The sequence below is a fragment of the Mirounga angustirostris genome, unplaced genomic scaffold (assembly GCF_029215605.1).
Source record: "Mirounga angustirostris isolate CCGP_5_RB_7025 unplaced genomic scaffold, mMirAng1.0.hap1 SCAF_2, whole genome shotgun sequence".
In the NCBI taxonomy this organism is placed as follows: domain Eukaryota; kingdom Metazoa; phylum Chordata; class Mammalia; order Carnivora; family Phocidae; genus Mirounga; species Mirounga angustirostris.
In genome coordinates, this window is record NW_026991710.1 from 18,220,038 (window position 1) to 18,235,695 (window position 15,658).

The 15,658-nt window shown below is 38.8% G+C and overlaps 1 protein-coding gene across 1 annotated transcript in view; it reads left to right on the top strand.

Moving 5' to 3' along the window:
* The window catches only part of LOC123848987 (cytosolic beta-glucosidase-like), a 96,669-nt gene that overhangs the window by 18,731 nt on the left and 62,280 nt on the right, over window positions 1-15,658 (top strand). The window contains 4 exon segments of the mRNA XM_064581934.1: window positions 2,714-2,941; window positions 13,518-14,186; window positions 14,189-14,304; window positions 15,030-15,129. Coding sequence (XP_064438004.1) covers window positions 2,714-2,941; window positions 13,518-14,186; window positions 14,189-14,304; window positions 15,030-15,129 — 1,113 coding nt within the window.

Consider the following 15,658-nt stretch of genomic DNA (forward strand, 5'->3'; position numbering starts at 1 on the left):
TTGTTTCTTCCTTATTCTTGTACGGGGTGTGGAGCCCTTTCATTGCCAGCCTGATGTAAGCATGTTCGTGGAGGCTTCCCATCCTTGGTAAGCTTTAGACTCTCTCCTTTCCGCCTTGTCCCACAAAGCCATTAAAATGGCAGCTCACATCATCTGGGCTTGGCAGATGCTCTCAGGACAAAAGCCTGAATCACTACTCATTTGTGCCTCTGAATTACCTCTCTCACTTTGTTTTTGAGTTACCTACTATCCCACCAGATCAATGACACACTTTTGCCTCTAAATTATGACTCCAGAGTACAATAATTTTTTAATATTCATGATTTCTTTGTATAGATACTTAGTATCTACCCTGATTTCAACTGTTATTTTTGCTTTTGTCAGAGCTCCTTCTTTTACCATCTCTACTGTCTCCCCATGGTCCCCTCCCATAATTTATAGCCTATGCTGTCCTTTTGTTGGTCTAAAAACTAGTACATTATTCAGTTTGAATTGTGCACAAAATATGAGTAAGTAGATGCTAAATGAGGACCTGAAAGACCTTCCTATAATTGTTTAGTTTATCTGTGACCTTCTTTCTTATATAAAAATCATTATGAAATATTTTAGGCATATAAAAGGGGTTGTGAATAGTGTAATAAACAGCTCCCCAAATACCCCTAGCCCAGTTTAAGTAATGAAACGTAAGAGGTGCAAACTCCTTTCTGGTTCTATTACCCTTTTTTCTCTCCAAAGGTAACCACTAGCCTGAATTGATAATTTCCAGACATGTTGTATGTTTATCTCATACGTATATGTTCAGAATATACATGGATTGTTTTACATATTTAAAATATATAAAACATGATAAACATATTATATATATTCTTTAAAAAATCAGTAGACTTTGTATTTTAGAATAATTTTAGGTTTACAGAAAAATTGAGCAGAACGTACTGTGAGTTTCCAAATACCCCATTCTCCAGTTTCCACTACTAGTAATATCTTGCATTACTGTGAGACAATTATTATAACCGATGAATGAATAGCGATACATTATTATTAAAGTTCACAGTTTATAGGTTTTGATAAATATATCTACCATTATTACAGTATCATGTAGAACAATTTTACTGCCCTAAAAATCTAAATTCTACCATTCTTTTGAATCTCAAATTTTTTTGGTTGTATAGCTTTATTGTTTTGAGGCTGAGTCCATTTGGAGGCCTATAACAAAACACCATAAACTGGATAGCTTATAAACAACAAAGATTTATTTCTCACAGTTCTGGAGGCTGCAAGTCTGAGGTGAGAGTGATAGCATGGCTGGTTGAGGGCCCTCTTCTGCATCACAGACATCTGCATTTTCACATGGCACAAGGAACTGGGGAACTCTGTGGGGTCTTTTATAAGGGCACTAACTCATTCATGGGGGCTCCACCCTCATGACTTAAGCACCTGACAAAGACCCTACTTCCTCCTACCATCACATTGGCATTAGGATTTCAACATAAATTTGGGAGGATACAAACATTCAGACTGTAGCATAGGGTTATTGATGCTCTGATTCATTCCCTTTAACTGCTGATTCGTGTTTCCTCTGTGTAACTATACCTCAAATTAATTATCTGTTCTACTGTTGGTAGAACGTGAGTTGTTTCCAGGAGTTTGTTATTACAGACATCTCTGCCTCAATGATCTCCCATAATCTCTTTGTGAAAATACATGAACATTTCTCCAGGGTGTGTACCTAGAAGTGAAATTAGGAAGTCATGAGATTTTTAAAATTACTCCTTTATACCATAAAATGGATTCTAACTACATTTTAAACAAGATTTCTATGTGTACAGATATTCCAAATGTAATTTTTACTTTCTGTTCTTCTAATGGGCAGCACTCTCTCTTTCCTGTGGGCTTATTTGGATCCAACTTCTCTTTTTTTCTATTTTATCCCCACTCCCACCTCCCAGCAATTCACCCTGATGACCCAATTTTTCCTTTAGGTGTCCATCTAAAAGTCATTTCTCTAAGAGACCTCCGACTCTAGCCCACATCTGGATGAATGCCCCTCCTTGGTTTTCTGGCAAGGCTTTTGCCCCGGCTGTTTTGCAATTGCCCATAGCTAAGTTCTCCAAGAAGCCCAGCAGAGTGCACCCTGTTGTCTCCTGTGTTCAGCACAGAGCCTGACACATAACATTTGTGGAATTAATGGAGGCGTGAATGAACAAAGGTAGGATACTAATATGTCAACATTGTCAGAAGCTAGTGCCCTCCCCACAATAATTGACTGGACCATTGCAGGTTCCATTGTTAGCTAACAGGAGAATAGAGTTCAAGTGTAGAGGACCAAAGACAAGGTCCTGAGACTCTGTCAGGCGCGATAAGGACAAGGCTTGTCAGTCATGGCCAGGAGGAGATATTTGCAACTCAGACATTCATAAGCTGGGGCCTGCCTCTGTTTACCAGCTGGGAAATCTTCAGAAAATGAACCATGAAAGCCTGCTATGCGGCATCACTATGCAATAATTTTTCATTTGCCACCAGTCAGCTTCAGGGATCAAGGACAGCTAAACACATAACTCGCTCATGCATGTTATTTTAAAGGCATATTTTAAAGTTATAAATATGGTACATTGAGTTAATGAGGTATGTTCTTTTGGCGACAAATATTTACATTCCACATATGCCCCTTGATGTCAAGAGTGTAACTGTTTCATTTTCTTCTTTTTCTCAGGAGGCTGGGATGCAGATGGAAAAGGCCCTAGTGTCTGGGACACATTCACCCATCAGGGAGGAGAGAGAGTTTTCAAGAACCAGACTGGCGATGTAGCTGGTGGCAGCTACACTCTGTGGGAGGAAGGTTTGAAATGTATCAAACAGCTTGGATTGACTCATTACCGCTTCTCTCTTTCCTGGTCACGTCTGTTACCTGATGGGACGACAGGTTTCATCAACCAGAAAGGCAAGTGTTTCTTAAAAATAGAAGGTTGCAGCTTTAATTCAAGGTTATTGCTGCAGTCTGGCATAATTAATCCAGTATGCTATTCTGCAGTGGAGCTTTGAAATTGCAAGTTTTTAGGTGATTATAGGATAAATTTTTTGAAATGGGTTTGCATTAGCTTTCTTAATAGTAATTCTGTTTTCCCTGAACTGGAGACATGTGTTGGGAGGGGACAAATAGATGGGCAGGAAGGGGTGGGAATAAGGGTTTCACTTATGGAAGATATTATTGAGTGCTAACCTAAAGGTGAATTTCCAAAAGTTATGTATTAAACTATTTTCAGTCGTGTTGTGCTGTGAAGAGTTATAAAAAGCCCTGCAGAACTTGAGAAGATTTTGAGCATTTCAATTGGAGCTGAATTAGTGGAGCAAATAACTAGCACAGAGATTAGCACTGAGGCATCTGGAGTCTGCTTAACTGGGAACGAAGGGCCAGCTATATCACTTGCTATCTGTGGAAGCATCTCTTGGGTGTTTTTTTTGTGCCTCAGTTTCCCCACAAGTAGAAAGGAATGCTCAAATAGTTCCTAGTTCAGAGAGTTGTTGGAAGATTAAATGAAATAATCTTTGTAAAGTGCTTTATACAGTAACTGGTATATCATAAAGACGTTCAAAAAGTATTAGCTATTATTCTTATTAAGTTTTGTAATTAAAAAGACTATTGCCCTATTTGAATGCCTTTTATTTATGAGGCATTTTACATACATTTTTTCTAATTCCCACAGTCAGTGAGGAAGGTATAAATAGTCACATTTTACAGTGGTGCATGTCCAAATCCAGATATTTCGTAAACGGTGGATCTGGAATTTAAACCTAAGGTCTGGCTAGTTCCTTCCATACACCGGGGTTGGCAAACTATGACCCAAAGGCCAAATTTGGCCTGACTCCTATTTTTGTAAATAAAGTTTTATCGCAGCACAGCTATGCCCATTCATTACATTTAGTCTGTGGTTGCTTTCCCGCTACAATGGCAGAATTGAATAGTTGGGGCAGGACCACAGAGCCTGCAAAGCCTAAAGTATTTACTACCTGGTACTTCCCAAGAAAAGTTTTGTGACCCCTTACTACAACATAAAGGTTTCTTAATAAAGAACCTCTATTGCTACTTTGTCCTGGAAAATAGTTCACCCTACTCCTACGGTTGGGACTAGGTGAGGCCTGAGTGAAGGCACCTGCTTGCTCATCCCTTTCAGCTGCTGTGCCTTCACTGATGGTCAGGAGTTCCATTTGAGTAAGTTATCTAATTTCCTACATAGTAAGAACAACCTGTGATAACAACTGCTAGTTGGGCTTGTGTACTTGTGTACTTGCAATGTCCATTTTCTGTAAGGTGGGCTAAGTTGGACATTGTGAAACGCAGCTGCACCTCTTGTCTCCCCCAGATAGGGACAACACAAGATTAGCAGGTCCATTGCTCGATTCTAAAGACATTAGCTCCCCTAACTGCTGCTGGTTGAATGTCTACTTTCTTGACATCATGGCCAGTTTTTTTTTTTTTTTTTGACTTTGAACAGAAGTTAATTTGTTTAGTTTAAAAGTGAATTAATAATTTCCCGCCTTCCTCATCCATCATCTATCTATGCCTTCTCTTTTCTCCAGCACCATCTTTGAATCTCTTTTCTTTGCTTCCTGCATCTAATTGGTTGCTAACTATGATCCGTTCCACTTACATCTCTTTAACTTCTCTCTCCTGGCCATTTTCTCTGCCTCTGCCCTGCTTTAGAGGTTTATCATTCTCATCAAGGACTTTTTGATATACCCTTGCTGGGTCTACCTATTTTCACTTGTTCTCTGTCCATTAATCCCTTGTACAAAATGCCACCCCAGGAATTTGCCTAAAGCTTTGCCTTCAGTCATGTTGGCTTGCATCATCTCCTGCTAAAAACAAAGCAAGATTTAAAAAAATTTTTTAAAGATTTATTTATTTGAGAAGGGTGGGGGGACGAGGGAGAGGGAGAGAGAAAAAAAATCCCAAGCAGACTCCCCACTGAGCACAGAGCCCGAATCTGGGAGCTTGATCTCACAACCCCGAGATCATGACCTGAGACAAAACCCAAGAGTCGGTCACTAAGCTGACTGAGTCACCCAAGTGCCCCTCATAAAAAATTTTTTTAGTCATCCCAAGACTCAACATATAGTGTACACTCCTTCTTATATCATTCCATATTTTATGTGACTTAGTCTTAATTCATCTCTGTAACATTACAGGCTGAAATTCCCCTATGCATATGACCCATGCAATTGCTCCATGTAATTCCCTAAGCACATAACCCTCTACTTTTTAAACATATTCTACAATTTTCCACCCCTGTGGGAATTTTCTTAAGCTCTTTCTCCTGCCTGGAATGGCCTTTCCTTAACTATACCCACTGAATCTCTACCCTCCTGATTCTAGGAGTTTGGAGTTTTCACTGAGTTTCCATTTGGATGGTAAACAATGAAAAATTTTGAAAAAACAACACAAAACAACCACCCCCTTGCCAACTTGTAATACAGGTTCATAACCCCTTATCTGAAATTCTAAAGTCCAAAAAGCTTTGAATACTGAATCCTTTTTAGCAAGTTTAGTTCTAAAACTAATTTGGCAACAAAAGCTAACCTGAATTGATGGGGGAGTTCTTTTTTTTTATTTGAAGAATAACTGACATACAATATTGTATTAATTTCAGTTATAGAACATAGTGATTTGACATTTATAAATATTACTAAATGATCACCACAATAAATCTGGTTACTATCTGTAATCATACAAAATTATTACAATATTATTGATCATATTCCCTACACTGCACATGACATCCCCATGGCTTATTTGTTTTATAATTGGAAGATTGTACCTCTTAATCCCCTTCATGTATTTTGCTAATCCTCTTTCCTCTGTCCTCTCTAGCAACCATCAGTTTGTTCTCTGTATCTACCGAGACAGTTTCCATTTTGTTTTGTTTGTTCATTTGTTTCTTAGGTTCCACTTGTAATTAAGTCATACAGAAATTGTCTTTGATTTATTTCATTTAGCATAATACCCTCTAGGTTCACCCATGTTGTTGCAAATGGCAAGATTTCATTCCTTCTTATGGCTGAGTAATATTCCATTACACACACACACACACACACATGCATATATACACACATATACCACATCTTCTTTATCCATTCATCCATCGATAGATATTTAGGTTGCTTTCATATCTTGGCTATTGTAAATAATGCAGCAATGAACACAGAGGTTCATATGTCTTTTCAAATTAGTGTTTTTGTTTTCTTCAGGTAAATACCTAGAAGTGGAATTGTTGGATCATACAGTAGTTCTGTTTTTTATTTTTTGAGGAAACTCCATACTGTTTTCCATAGTGGCTACACCAATTTATATTCCGACTAACACTGCATGAGGGTTCCCATTTCTCCACATCCTCACTAACACTTGTTATTTCTTGATAATAGCCATTCTGACAGGTGTGAGGTGATATCTCATTGTGGTTTTGATTTGCATCTCCCTGATGGTTAGTGACATTGAACATTTTTTTCATGTGCCTGTTGGCCATCTGTATGTCTTTTTTGGAAAAGTGTCTATTCAGGTTCCTCACCATTTTTTAATCAGATTATGTTTTGATATTGAGCTTTATGGGTTTTTTATATATTTTGGATGTTAAACCCTTGTGAAATTTTTTTTATAATCTCAGGTGATTCTACTTGGTAAGAATATTTACATATTTTACTGCAGAAATATTAAGGGAGACTGACCCAGACCCACTGGGAGGGTTAACTTAATATATGGTATTTGCTCTGTATTTCCTTTCTAAAAATCCAAAAATTCTGAACACATTTGCCCCCAAGATAGGGGATTACTGTACTACTATGTCAACATACCAAGCTATTTAAAATGAACTTGAGATGTACAGAAGTTCATGGAGCACAGCAGTCCAGGAGCAGGGCAGCAGAAAAGCTGGAGGGTGGTGGTGGGGAGACTGGAGATACTGGGGCCACTTGAACAGTGTTGGGAGATCACTCATGCACATATCATGTGGAGATCATGTGCCCCAGCACTGAACTCTTTATGTTTGGTCCCGGTTTTTGTAGAGTCATAGCTAATTAATATTACAGACTTTTCCATGAACAAGAGGCACTGGGGGTACTTCTAGGAAGCAGAATTTCAGTAAGTGGTTGCTCAGTCTGTTGAAGCAACGGGAACTGTTTTAACTCAGAAAGGGCATCACTTGTTTTTTCTGTTTAAACATTTTCTCAAAGAGCATGTAAAGAATTGGAAAACCCTTGTCACCATCCTTTACAAGGCACCCCAATTTTTTTGTGTGTGTTCAGCTCCCTATTTTAAAGCTTGATTAGAGGACATTTGGAAACTTGTAAAATCCTATGTTCCCAAACTGGAAGAATATTTTATGAAGCGGAATTGTTACACAGCCTTTCTCTTTCAAATGTCAAGTTTTCGAGGTTTAACAAGAAGAGATTGAGCTGGCAACTGAAATCACATATTTCTGTAGTTCTCAGCTGTTCAAGTGAATTTTCCTATCTGCCACAAATGCAAGTTTCAAATGATTAGTAGGGGACCCAAGTATAGGAAATAAAAAAAAAAAAAAGGAATGTTTATGCAGAATTTCTTATTCACTTTAGTATTTAAAATATGAGCCCAGTTAGCAGGAATGGTAAAGTAAATAACTAAAGAAACATTTATTAACCTCTTACTCCATATTGGGCAGTGCGTTAGGCTGAGTAATAATTCCCCAAAGATGTTCCTCCTAATTCTTAGAAACTGTGAATATATTTTCTTACATGGTAAAAGGGACTTTATAGCTGTTATTACACTAAAAATCTTGAGATGGGGAGATTATCCTGGATTATCTGGATGCTCCCTCCCCATGTAATTACATGAGCCCTTACAAGAGGGAGGCAAGACAATCAGAGTCAGAGAGAAGATATAGGAACTGAAAGAGAGGTCAGACTGAGAGGAGAGAAGATGTTACCCTATTGGCTTTGAAGGTAAAGGAAGGGGCCATGAGCTAAGGAATGCAGACAGCCCCGGAAGCTGGAAGAGGCAAAGCATTGGGTTCTCCTCAAGAGCCTCCAGAAGGAAGTTAGCCCTGCTGCCATGTTGATTTTAGTTCAGTGAGAATCATTTTGGATATCTGATGCCCAGAACTGTAAGATCATAAACTTGTGTTGGCTTAGGCCACTATAATTGTGGTAATTTGTTACAGCAGCAGAGACTAATCCAGGCAGTGTGCTAAGAGAACGTAGGGCAATTAAAGAAATTAATTGGTGGTAGAGTCTAGAGGGGAGTGACCTAGTTATCATGTGTGATACATGGTAGGCACTTGACCAAAATTAATTCTACATGAAGACCTTTATAGTTTGACTAGCGAGATTCCAGTTCAGTTATTTTCTGTACTGAGACATTATCTTTGCAAGTCCTAGCCATTTCCTCTTCTAAGGGAATTTCCCCCATTTCTTTGTTCTACATAAACCTGCTCTGCTTCTGGCCATAGCCGACTAAACAAGGGAAACACCTCTTTCCTTGTGACGTATTATTGTGACATATTTCCTCATGGAAAAAGAGAATCTTGCCCAATTGTCTTCACTTCTCAGAGATGTTTGGAATCAAGGAGTTGAGAGTCTGAGTTGATTGGTTTGGAACCAGGACTATAAAGTAGCTTTGGCAGATGGGATGGCCATTTGAGACCACAGCAAACAAGAAGAAATGGGCTTAAATACATCAGAGAAAGTGATACTAACTATGAAAGAAGGCTATGGAAGTTTTAATATTTAATCAGTTATGTCCTAAATACCAGAAGCAGAACAGGGTTCAAATATACTGTCAAAGTTTCAAGATCCTGGGGCGCCTGGGTGGCTCAGTCATTAGGCGTCTGCCTTCGGCTCAGGTCATGATCCCAGGGTCCTAGGATCGAGCCCCGCATGGGTCTCCCTGCTCCGTGGGAGGCCGGCTTCTCCCTCTCCCACTCCCCCTGCTTGTGTTCCCTCTCTCACTGTGTCTCTCTGTCAAATAAATAAAATCTTAAAAAAAAAAAAAAGTTTCAAGATCCCTAGATTGGTAACAAATGGTCATCTAAAAATATACATTTGTTCAGAGAATTAGTTACCAGTGAATTGTGCTGATAGAGCTAAAGAACTCTTTCATGGTTTGTTCTCATTTGATACTCAAAACACTCATGAGGTGGCACTAATAATATGCCCTTTTTGCAGATAAGGAAACTTAGGCATAGACAGGCCAAGTGATTTGTCCATGATTCCATGATTCTTTGGCAGAACTGTTTGACTCTGGAACTCTGCTCTTAAAAACCTCAGTTCACTGTTTCATGGGAAAATTGCATTAGAGCACCAAGCCAGAAGTGCTCTGTGCAAACCAGAAGTACTTGATTCAGGGATTTTAAATATTAATTATGCAATGCTTTGTTGCTCTGCCAAGCTGATAAGTGAGAAAAAAATCTTATTTAAAATTTTTTAAATCTTCAATTCAACTAAAGATTATCGTGTTGTTGGAATTACACTGATTGCCATCATTAATGATTGTGCCATATCTAACGATGCTCACAAGAGATAAATCATTGATTCCTCCAAAAATAAAAAAAAAAAAGGATCTGATATTATGAATCAGCTCCAAAATAGGTGATTGTGAAGACTAGTAAAACAGAGTCACCATGTTCCTGATTCTGAAACATTCATGGGAAGTGGAATGTCATGGTAGGACAGGCTCAGGCTTTGTAGTGAGGCAGAGTGGGTTACTGGGTTTAAATGCTGGTAGTGCCGTATGGCAACATTATCACTTAAGTCTGGTATTCACTCTCTCTGAATCTCGGTCTTCTTAGATGCTTAGTGAGGATAAAAATGCCCACCTCTTGGGCAGGGCTAGGATTAAACAAAATGTGTGACATTTGGTACATATAGTATGAATACAATAAATGAAAGCTGATATTATTTTTATATTCAGAGTCAATGGAAGGAATTGGTTGTGAAAATTCCAAAACGATTCCATCATACCATCTTTGGATATTATTTACTAGTGAGGACAAGTGGGCTTGCCGAGGCTCAGAGATGGGATGGTGGAATGTTCTTTCACTGAGAGGGATTAGAAAACCTTTGTAAATTTTTGTGAATGTATTAGTTTTCTGTTGCTGCTTCAACAAATTATCATAAGTTTAGCTGCTTAAAACAGCACCAGTTTTACACCTGAAAATAATATAACCTTGTATATCGATGATATTTCAATGAAAGCCCACAAATTTATTACCTTAGAGTTATGGAGATCAGAAGTCTGACATGGGTCTCTGTAGGCTAAAACTAAGATGCCTCCAGGGTCGCATTTCTTTCCAAAGGATCTAGAGGACAGCCTTTCGTGGCTCATTGAGATTGCTGGAAGAATTTAGGTTCTTGTGGTTGTAGGACTGAAGTCCTCATTTCCTTGATGGTTGTCAACTGAGGGCCATTTTCAGTTTCGAAAGCCACCTGCATTCCTTGGCAGGTGGTTCCCTTCTTCCATTCTCGAAGCTGGCAATAGTGGGTTGAGTCCTTCTTAAGCTGCTACCTCTCCTACCTCTTCTATTGTTCTGTCTTTCTGACCTACTCCTCTGCTCTACTCTTTCACTTCTAAGGACTTGTGTAGTTAGATTGGGCCCATTTGAACCATCTAGAGAAATCGTCCCATCTCAAGATACTTAACCTTAATCACATCTGCAAGTCCTTTTTGCTATGTAAAGTAACATATTCACATGTTGCATGGATTAGGGCATGGACATCTTTTGGGGGCTAGGGTATTCTGTTTATCAAGTGAGTAATGGCATACAAATGGGTCTTCCAAGTATGGAGTTGTTATGCATGATTCACATTATGCTCTGGTTTGCAAAAAAAGTGAGCTGTTGTTAAAAATATCCACTCTTACAGATAGATAGATAGATAGATAGATAGATAGATAGATAGATAACACATGACCTTGCATAATTTGGCTTCTGCTTACCCTGCTTATCTCTTACCATTCTTATTCTTTCTCTGCTCAGCTATACATTCTCATTAAACTGAACTTAGAGTTCCCAGACAGAGACATACTTGGCTAAATTACAATATACAAGCAAACAATGGCCAGGCCATATATGATAATAAAACTCAGATCCACAAAAGAAACCCAGGAAGCCAAACCACAGCCTCTGCAGCAATTGGTCCAGAATAATCAGAACTTGATCAACATCTGCCAACTTTTCTGTTTTTTGTTGTTGGTGGTGGTGGTTTGTTCCCCTGCTACCTGCTTCCAACTTAGGACCAGCCACAGAAAGCCAAGTAAGTGGCCCAAAGTGATTGCTTGGGATGCCCCTCTCCTAGTTATCTCACCTCCAGCCTCCCTGTGCCAAAAACTTCCAATCAGAAGGTAACTGAAGCCTTCTCCTTCCCCTCCTTTTTGTCACTATAAAGCTTTCCCTCTTCCCTGACAGCCTTTGAGTATCTGTCAAATGCAATGGATGATGGCTGACTCCCTTGGTACAGCAAACTCTGAATAAATAGACTGCTCACATTTAGGTGGTCTTTGTTTATTTCCACACCTCCTTTGCTCTTTCATGTATTTGTTTCCCTTTTTTCTCTTCTTGGATCACTCGTTCTTCCTTCCCTTACATGAGTAATTTATATTCATCATTTGACTGTCAGCTTAGATGTCACTAATGACAACAGTAACAGTAATTATTAAAATTATAGCTAACCTGTACTGAGCCCTTACCTTATGCCAAGAGCTGTTCTAACCATGTTCAATTTATCAACTCTTTAAGCTCTTGGAATAAATTATAAAGTAGGTTTCTATTATTGTCCACATTTTACAGACAGGGAAAGATAATTCAGAGGGATAAAGTAACTTGCCTAAGGTCACTGAAGTAGGTGAAGGAATTGGGGTAGAATTTAGGTAGCCTGGTGCTGTAGTTCATTTTTGAAATCATGATGCTGGGTCACCTGGGTGGGTCAGTCGTTAAGCATCTGCCTTTGGCTCAGGTCATGATCCCAGGGTCCTGGGATTGGGCTCCTTCCACACTGGGCTCCCTCTGCATCGGGCTCCCTGCTCAGCGGGAAGCCTGCTTCTCCCTCTGCCTCTCCCTCTCCCCCTGCTTTGTGTTCCCTCTCTCACTGTGTCTCTCTCTGTCAAATAAATAAATAAAATCTTTTTCTTTAAAAAAAGAAATCATGATGCTATATTGCTTTCAAAATGGATTTGCAAATATTCTCAGTTTGGAATGGGTACTCCTTATCCTATGCTTAAATGGTATTCTGCACTTTATCTTTACCAATATAATACTGTATTATAATTGTTTATGAATTTATTTGTAGTCCCTATTAAAATTGAAGCTCCCTTAGGCAAGGACAGTATATATCTTACATATGTTTGTAAGTCCAGCATATAGTAGCTTCTCTATACATGTGTATTTGAGGGATGAATAAATTAACGATTTAATGAAACTAATCTAAATGTCTGAATTATTTTTTAATTGGAGGATACTAAGTTAAAAAAAGAGAGAGGAAGGGACCCTACTTCTAGACAAACTTTGAAAGCAACACAGTTCTACATATGAATTTACAATTATTATCCAGGAAACAATGTCAAAATAGGATAGCTTCTCTCTCCTGAGCTTCAGTTTCTTCCATAATCTTAGACATAAAAATCACATGATGCACTAATACTGGTCTCTCCCCAGTAAGTCTCTTCCAGTTAGGAGTCATTATTAGGTTGGACCCAACATCTTCTTGGCATTGGTTTCTGAGGCAGAGTATCTCTAAGTTAATAACGTTTCTCTGAACTCTGCCTCAACCCTAAAAATTCTCCAACACACTTGCTGTGCTGCAGAATTAGCTGAGAGCGAAGGGTGGCTATGCATTCTCATGGACTACGTCAGGATCTTGAAGCAAAGTCCCCAACCATGTTCCTTAACATGCCAAGCCTCTGGCCAACTGCCCTTGTAACCCACATTCTGGGAGCTCTTATTCATGCTCAGTGGGTCTCCTTTTTAGACTTATAAGAGTGATATATCTGGAGAAGCACCTAGGCAGCCATCGATTCTGTTACTTTATATTTAATACCACTGAGAACCATTCATTCATTCAACTAATATTTATTGAGTATCTACTGAACTCCTGGTATTGTTCCAGGATTTGGGGAACCAGAAGTGAATTAGATAAGGCACCAGCTATTATGAAGCTTGTATTCTAGTGGGGTTAAGAGACAAATCAAGCATACAAACAAAATAAATTCACTAAGTGTGGCCATAACACAAATTTATGTGGTAGCAACTTGCCCAAATGTATCCCTGTCAGAACATATGTGTTCCATGTCTTCTGACATACCCCCGACCCCCCGATTCTTCCTTGGAATTTTGAATGTTTCCTTCCAACTTTAATTGATGATATGTAGGAAGTAACAAATCCTTATTTTGGATAAAGTTATTTAGGAAATTATTCCTGATCCTTTCCTCGTCTTTACTTACTGTTAGTGTTCTAGAAATAACTTTTCTTCAAGTACTTCCCTTTTGTTTTTCTCTTAGGAATTGACTGTTACAACAAGATCATTGATGATTTGTTAACTAATGGGGTTACGCCCATAGCGACCCTCTACCACTATGATTTGCCTCAGGCCTTAGAAGACAAAGGAGGTTGGTTGTCAGAGGCAATCATTGAATACTTTGATAAATATGCTCGGTTTTGCTTCGGTACTTTTGGAGATCCAGTCCAGCGGTGGATCACCATAAATGAGCCTAATGTTTTTGCCCTGCTGGCATATGATTTTGGAATATATCCTGCTGGTGTACCTCACTTTGGAACTGGAAGTTATCAGGCAGCTTATAATTAGATTAAAGCTCATGTCAGATCCTGGCACAGCTACGATTCCTTATTCCGAAAAGAGCAGAAGGGCGTGGTGTCCCTAGCAATTTTTGCTACCTGGGTGGAACCGGCAGATCCCAACTCAGTGTCTGACCAGGGAGCTGCTAAAAGAGCCCTTGCTTTCTGCTTGAACTTCTTTGCTAAACCCGTATTTACTGATGGTGATTATCCGGAAGTTGTCAAGTCCCAGATTGCCTTCATGAGTAAAAAGCAAGGCTATCCATCATCAAGGTTTCCAGAATTTACAGAAGAAGAGAAGAGAATGATTAAAGGCACTGCTGGTTTCTTTGCTGTGCAATATTATACAACTCACTTAGTCAAGTACCAGGAGAACTGTTTTTTTTCCAGGATGTGGAGATTCAAGTTTTTCCAGACCCAACTTGGATAACAAGTTTGGATTGGATCTATGTGGTGCCATGGGGAATATGTGAGGTACTGCAGTACATTAAGGTAAAACACATTGTTTCTGTTCATGTATACCCAAATATGTAGAAATGGGAAGACAGACATATGTGTGAACTTGGAAAAAGAATGATTTTAGGCAGTAGGTTATACATTTGTTGGCTTGGGAAGAGAGATTAGGATTTAAATTGGTGAGAAGTAACTAGCTGATAGGGGGCTTCAATACCATGATTAAAGTTGGGATTCTCTGCTAAAGTCAGTTGTGGGCATAGGAATAGCTTGGACATATTTTCCAGGCTGATGTCACAACTGTAATTATTAAAAGGCATATTAAGGACTGAAATAGCTGGATCCTTTTTGGGCCTCTGCTATCTGGATGGAGTCCAGGTAGCTGAAATTAAAATTTTAAGTTAATGATTTTTAGGACCCTTGCTGTGGGGGGATAGAGAGTGTAGCTGTTGGTGGGACCAAGGGGTTAAAGAGTAGTGACAATCAGCAGATGCTGATGGAAGAAAGATATTTCTGTCTTCTCATTATGACAAGAATCATTTGACTGTCTTCATGGACATTTGCACAGTTTTGCTTTTCCATTGTTAGTCATAAAAGGTCAGTGCGTGGAAAATTAAGTTAATAGGGTCAGTGCAATTTGATGAAAACTAGTTTTGGGTTGTAGCTTAGAGAAGATAGAGGGTAAAGCACCTGATTTTATGAGTCTTTTTTTTTTTTTTTTTTTTACATCTGTTTGGAATAAAAATTCCACTCTCTTGTTCCAGGATACGTATAATAACCCTGTAATTTACATCACTGAGAATGGGTTTCCCCAGGGTGACCCTGCATCTCTTGATGACACTCAGCTCTGGGAGTATTTCAGACATTTCAGGAACTGTTCAAAGATACCATTTGAAATGATGAAAGATCAATTGTGCAAACTTAATATAATTTTCCCATGTGTCTATTTGCATTCAGCAAAGATCAATGATTTTGAAAGCTGAAATTCATGTAAATCAGTGTAAAACCATGTAATTAAGAGAGAGGAGAAAAAGTATTTAGGAAAGAGGAAGGTGAGGATTTTGGCCTAGCTTCAATCTCCTAAAATTTAATCAAGTAAGAGACTGTCTTCCATATTTTGTGACTCCTGGGTGAAGGTGACATGAACAGAGGGTGGTGGCTGTTGAAAGAGAACATTAGTTATTACAAAAAGATTAGCACTGAACAACTGCATCATGCCTGTTTACATATTTTAATAACCGAACTATCAAGAAATGAATTGACAGAATTTTTTAAAGGATCAAAATTAAGCATTTATGCAATAAACATTAAAATGGCCTTCGATGAGTTTTGGCCTAAAATGAGTCTTCCATCACTGTATGTTTCATTTAAGCTGCAACCAAACAGTGCCATT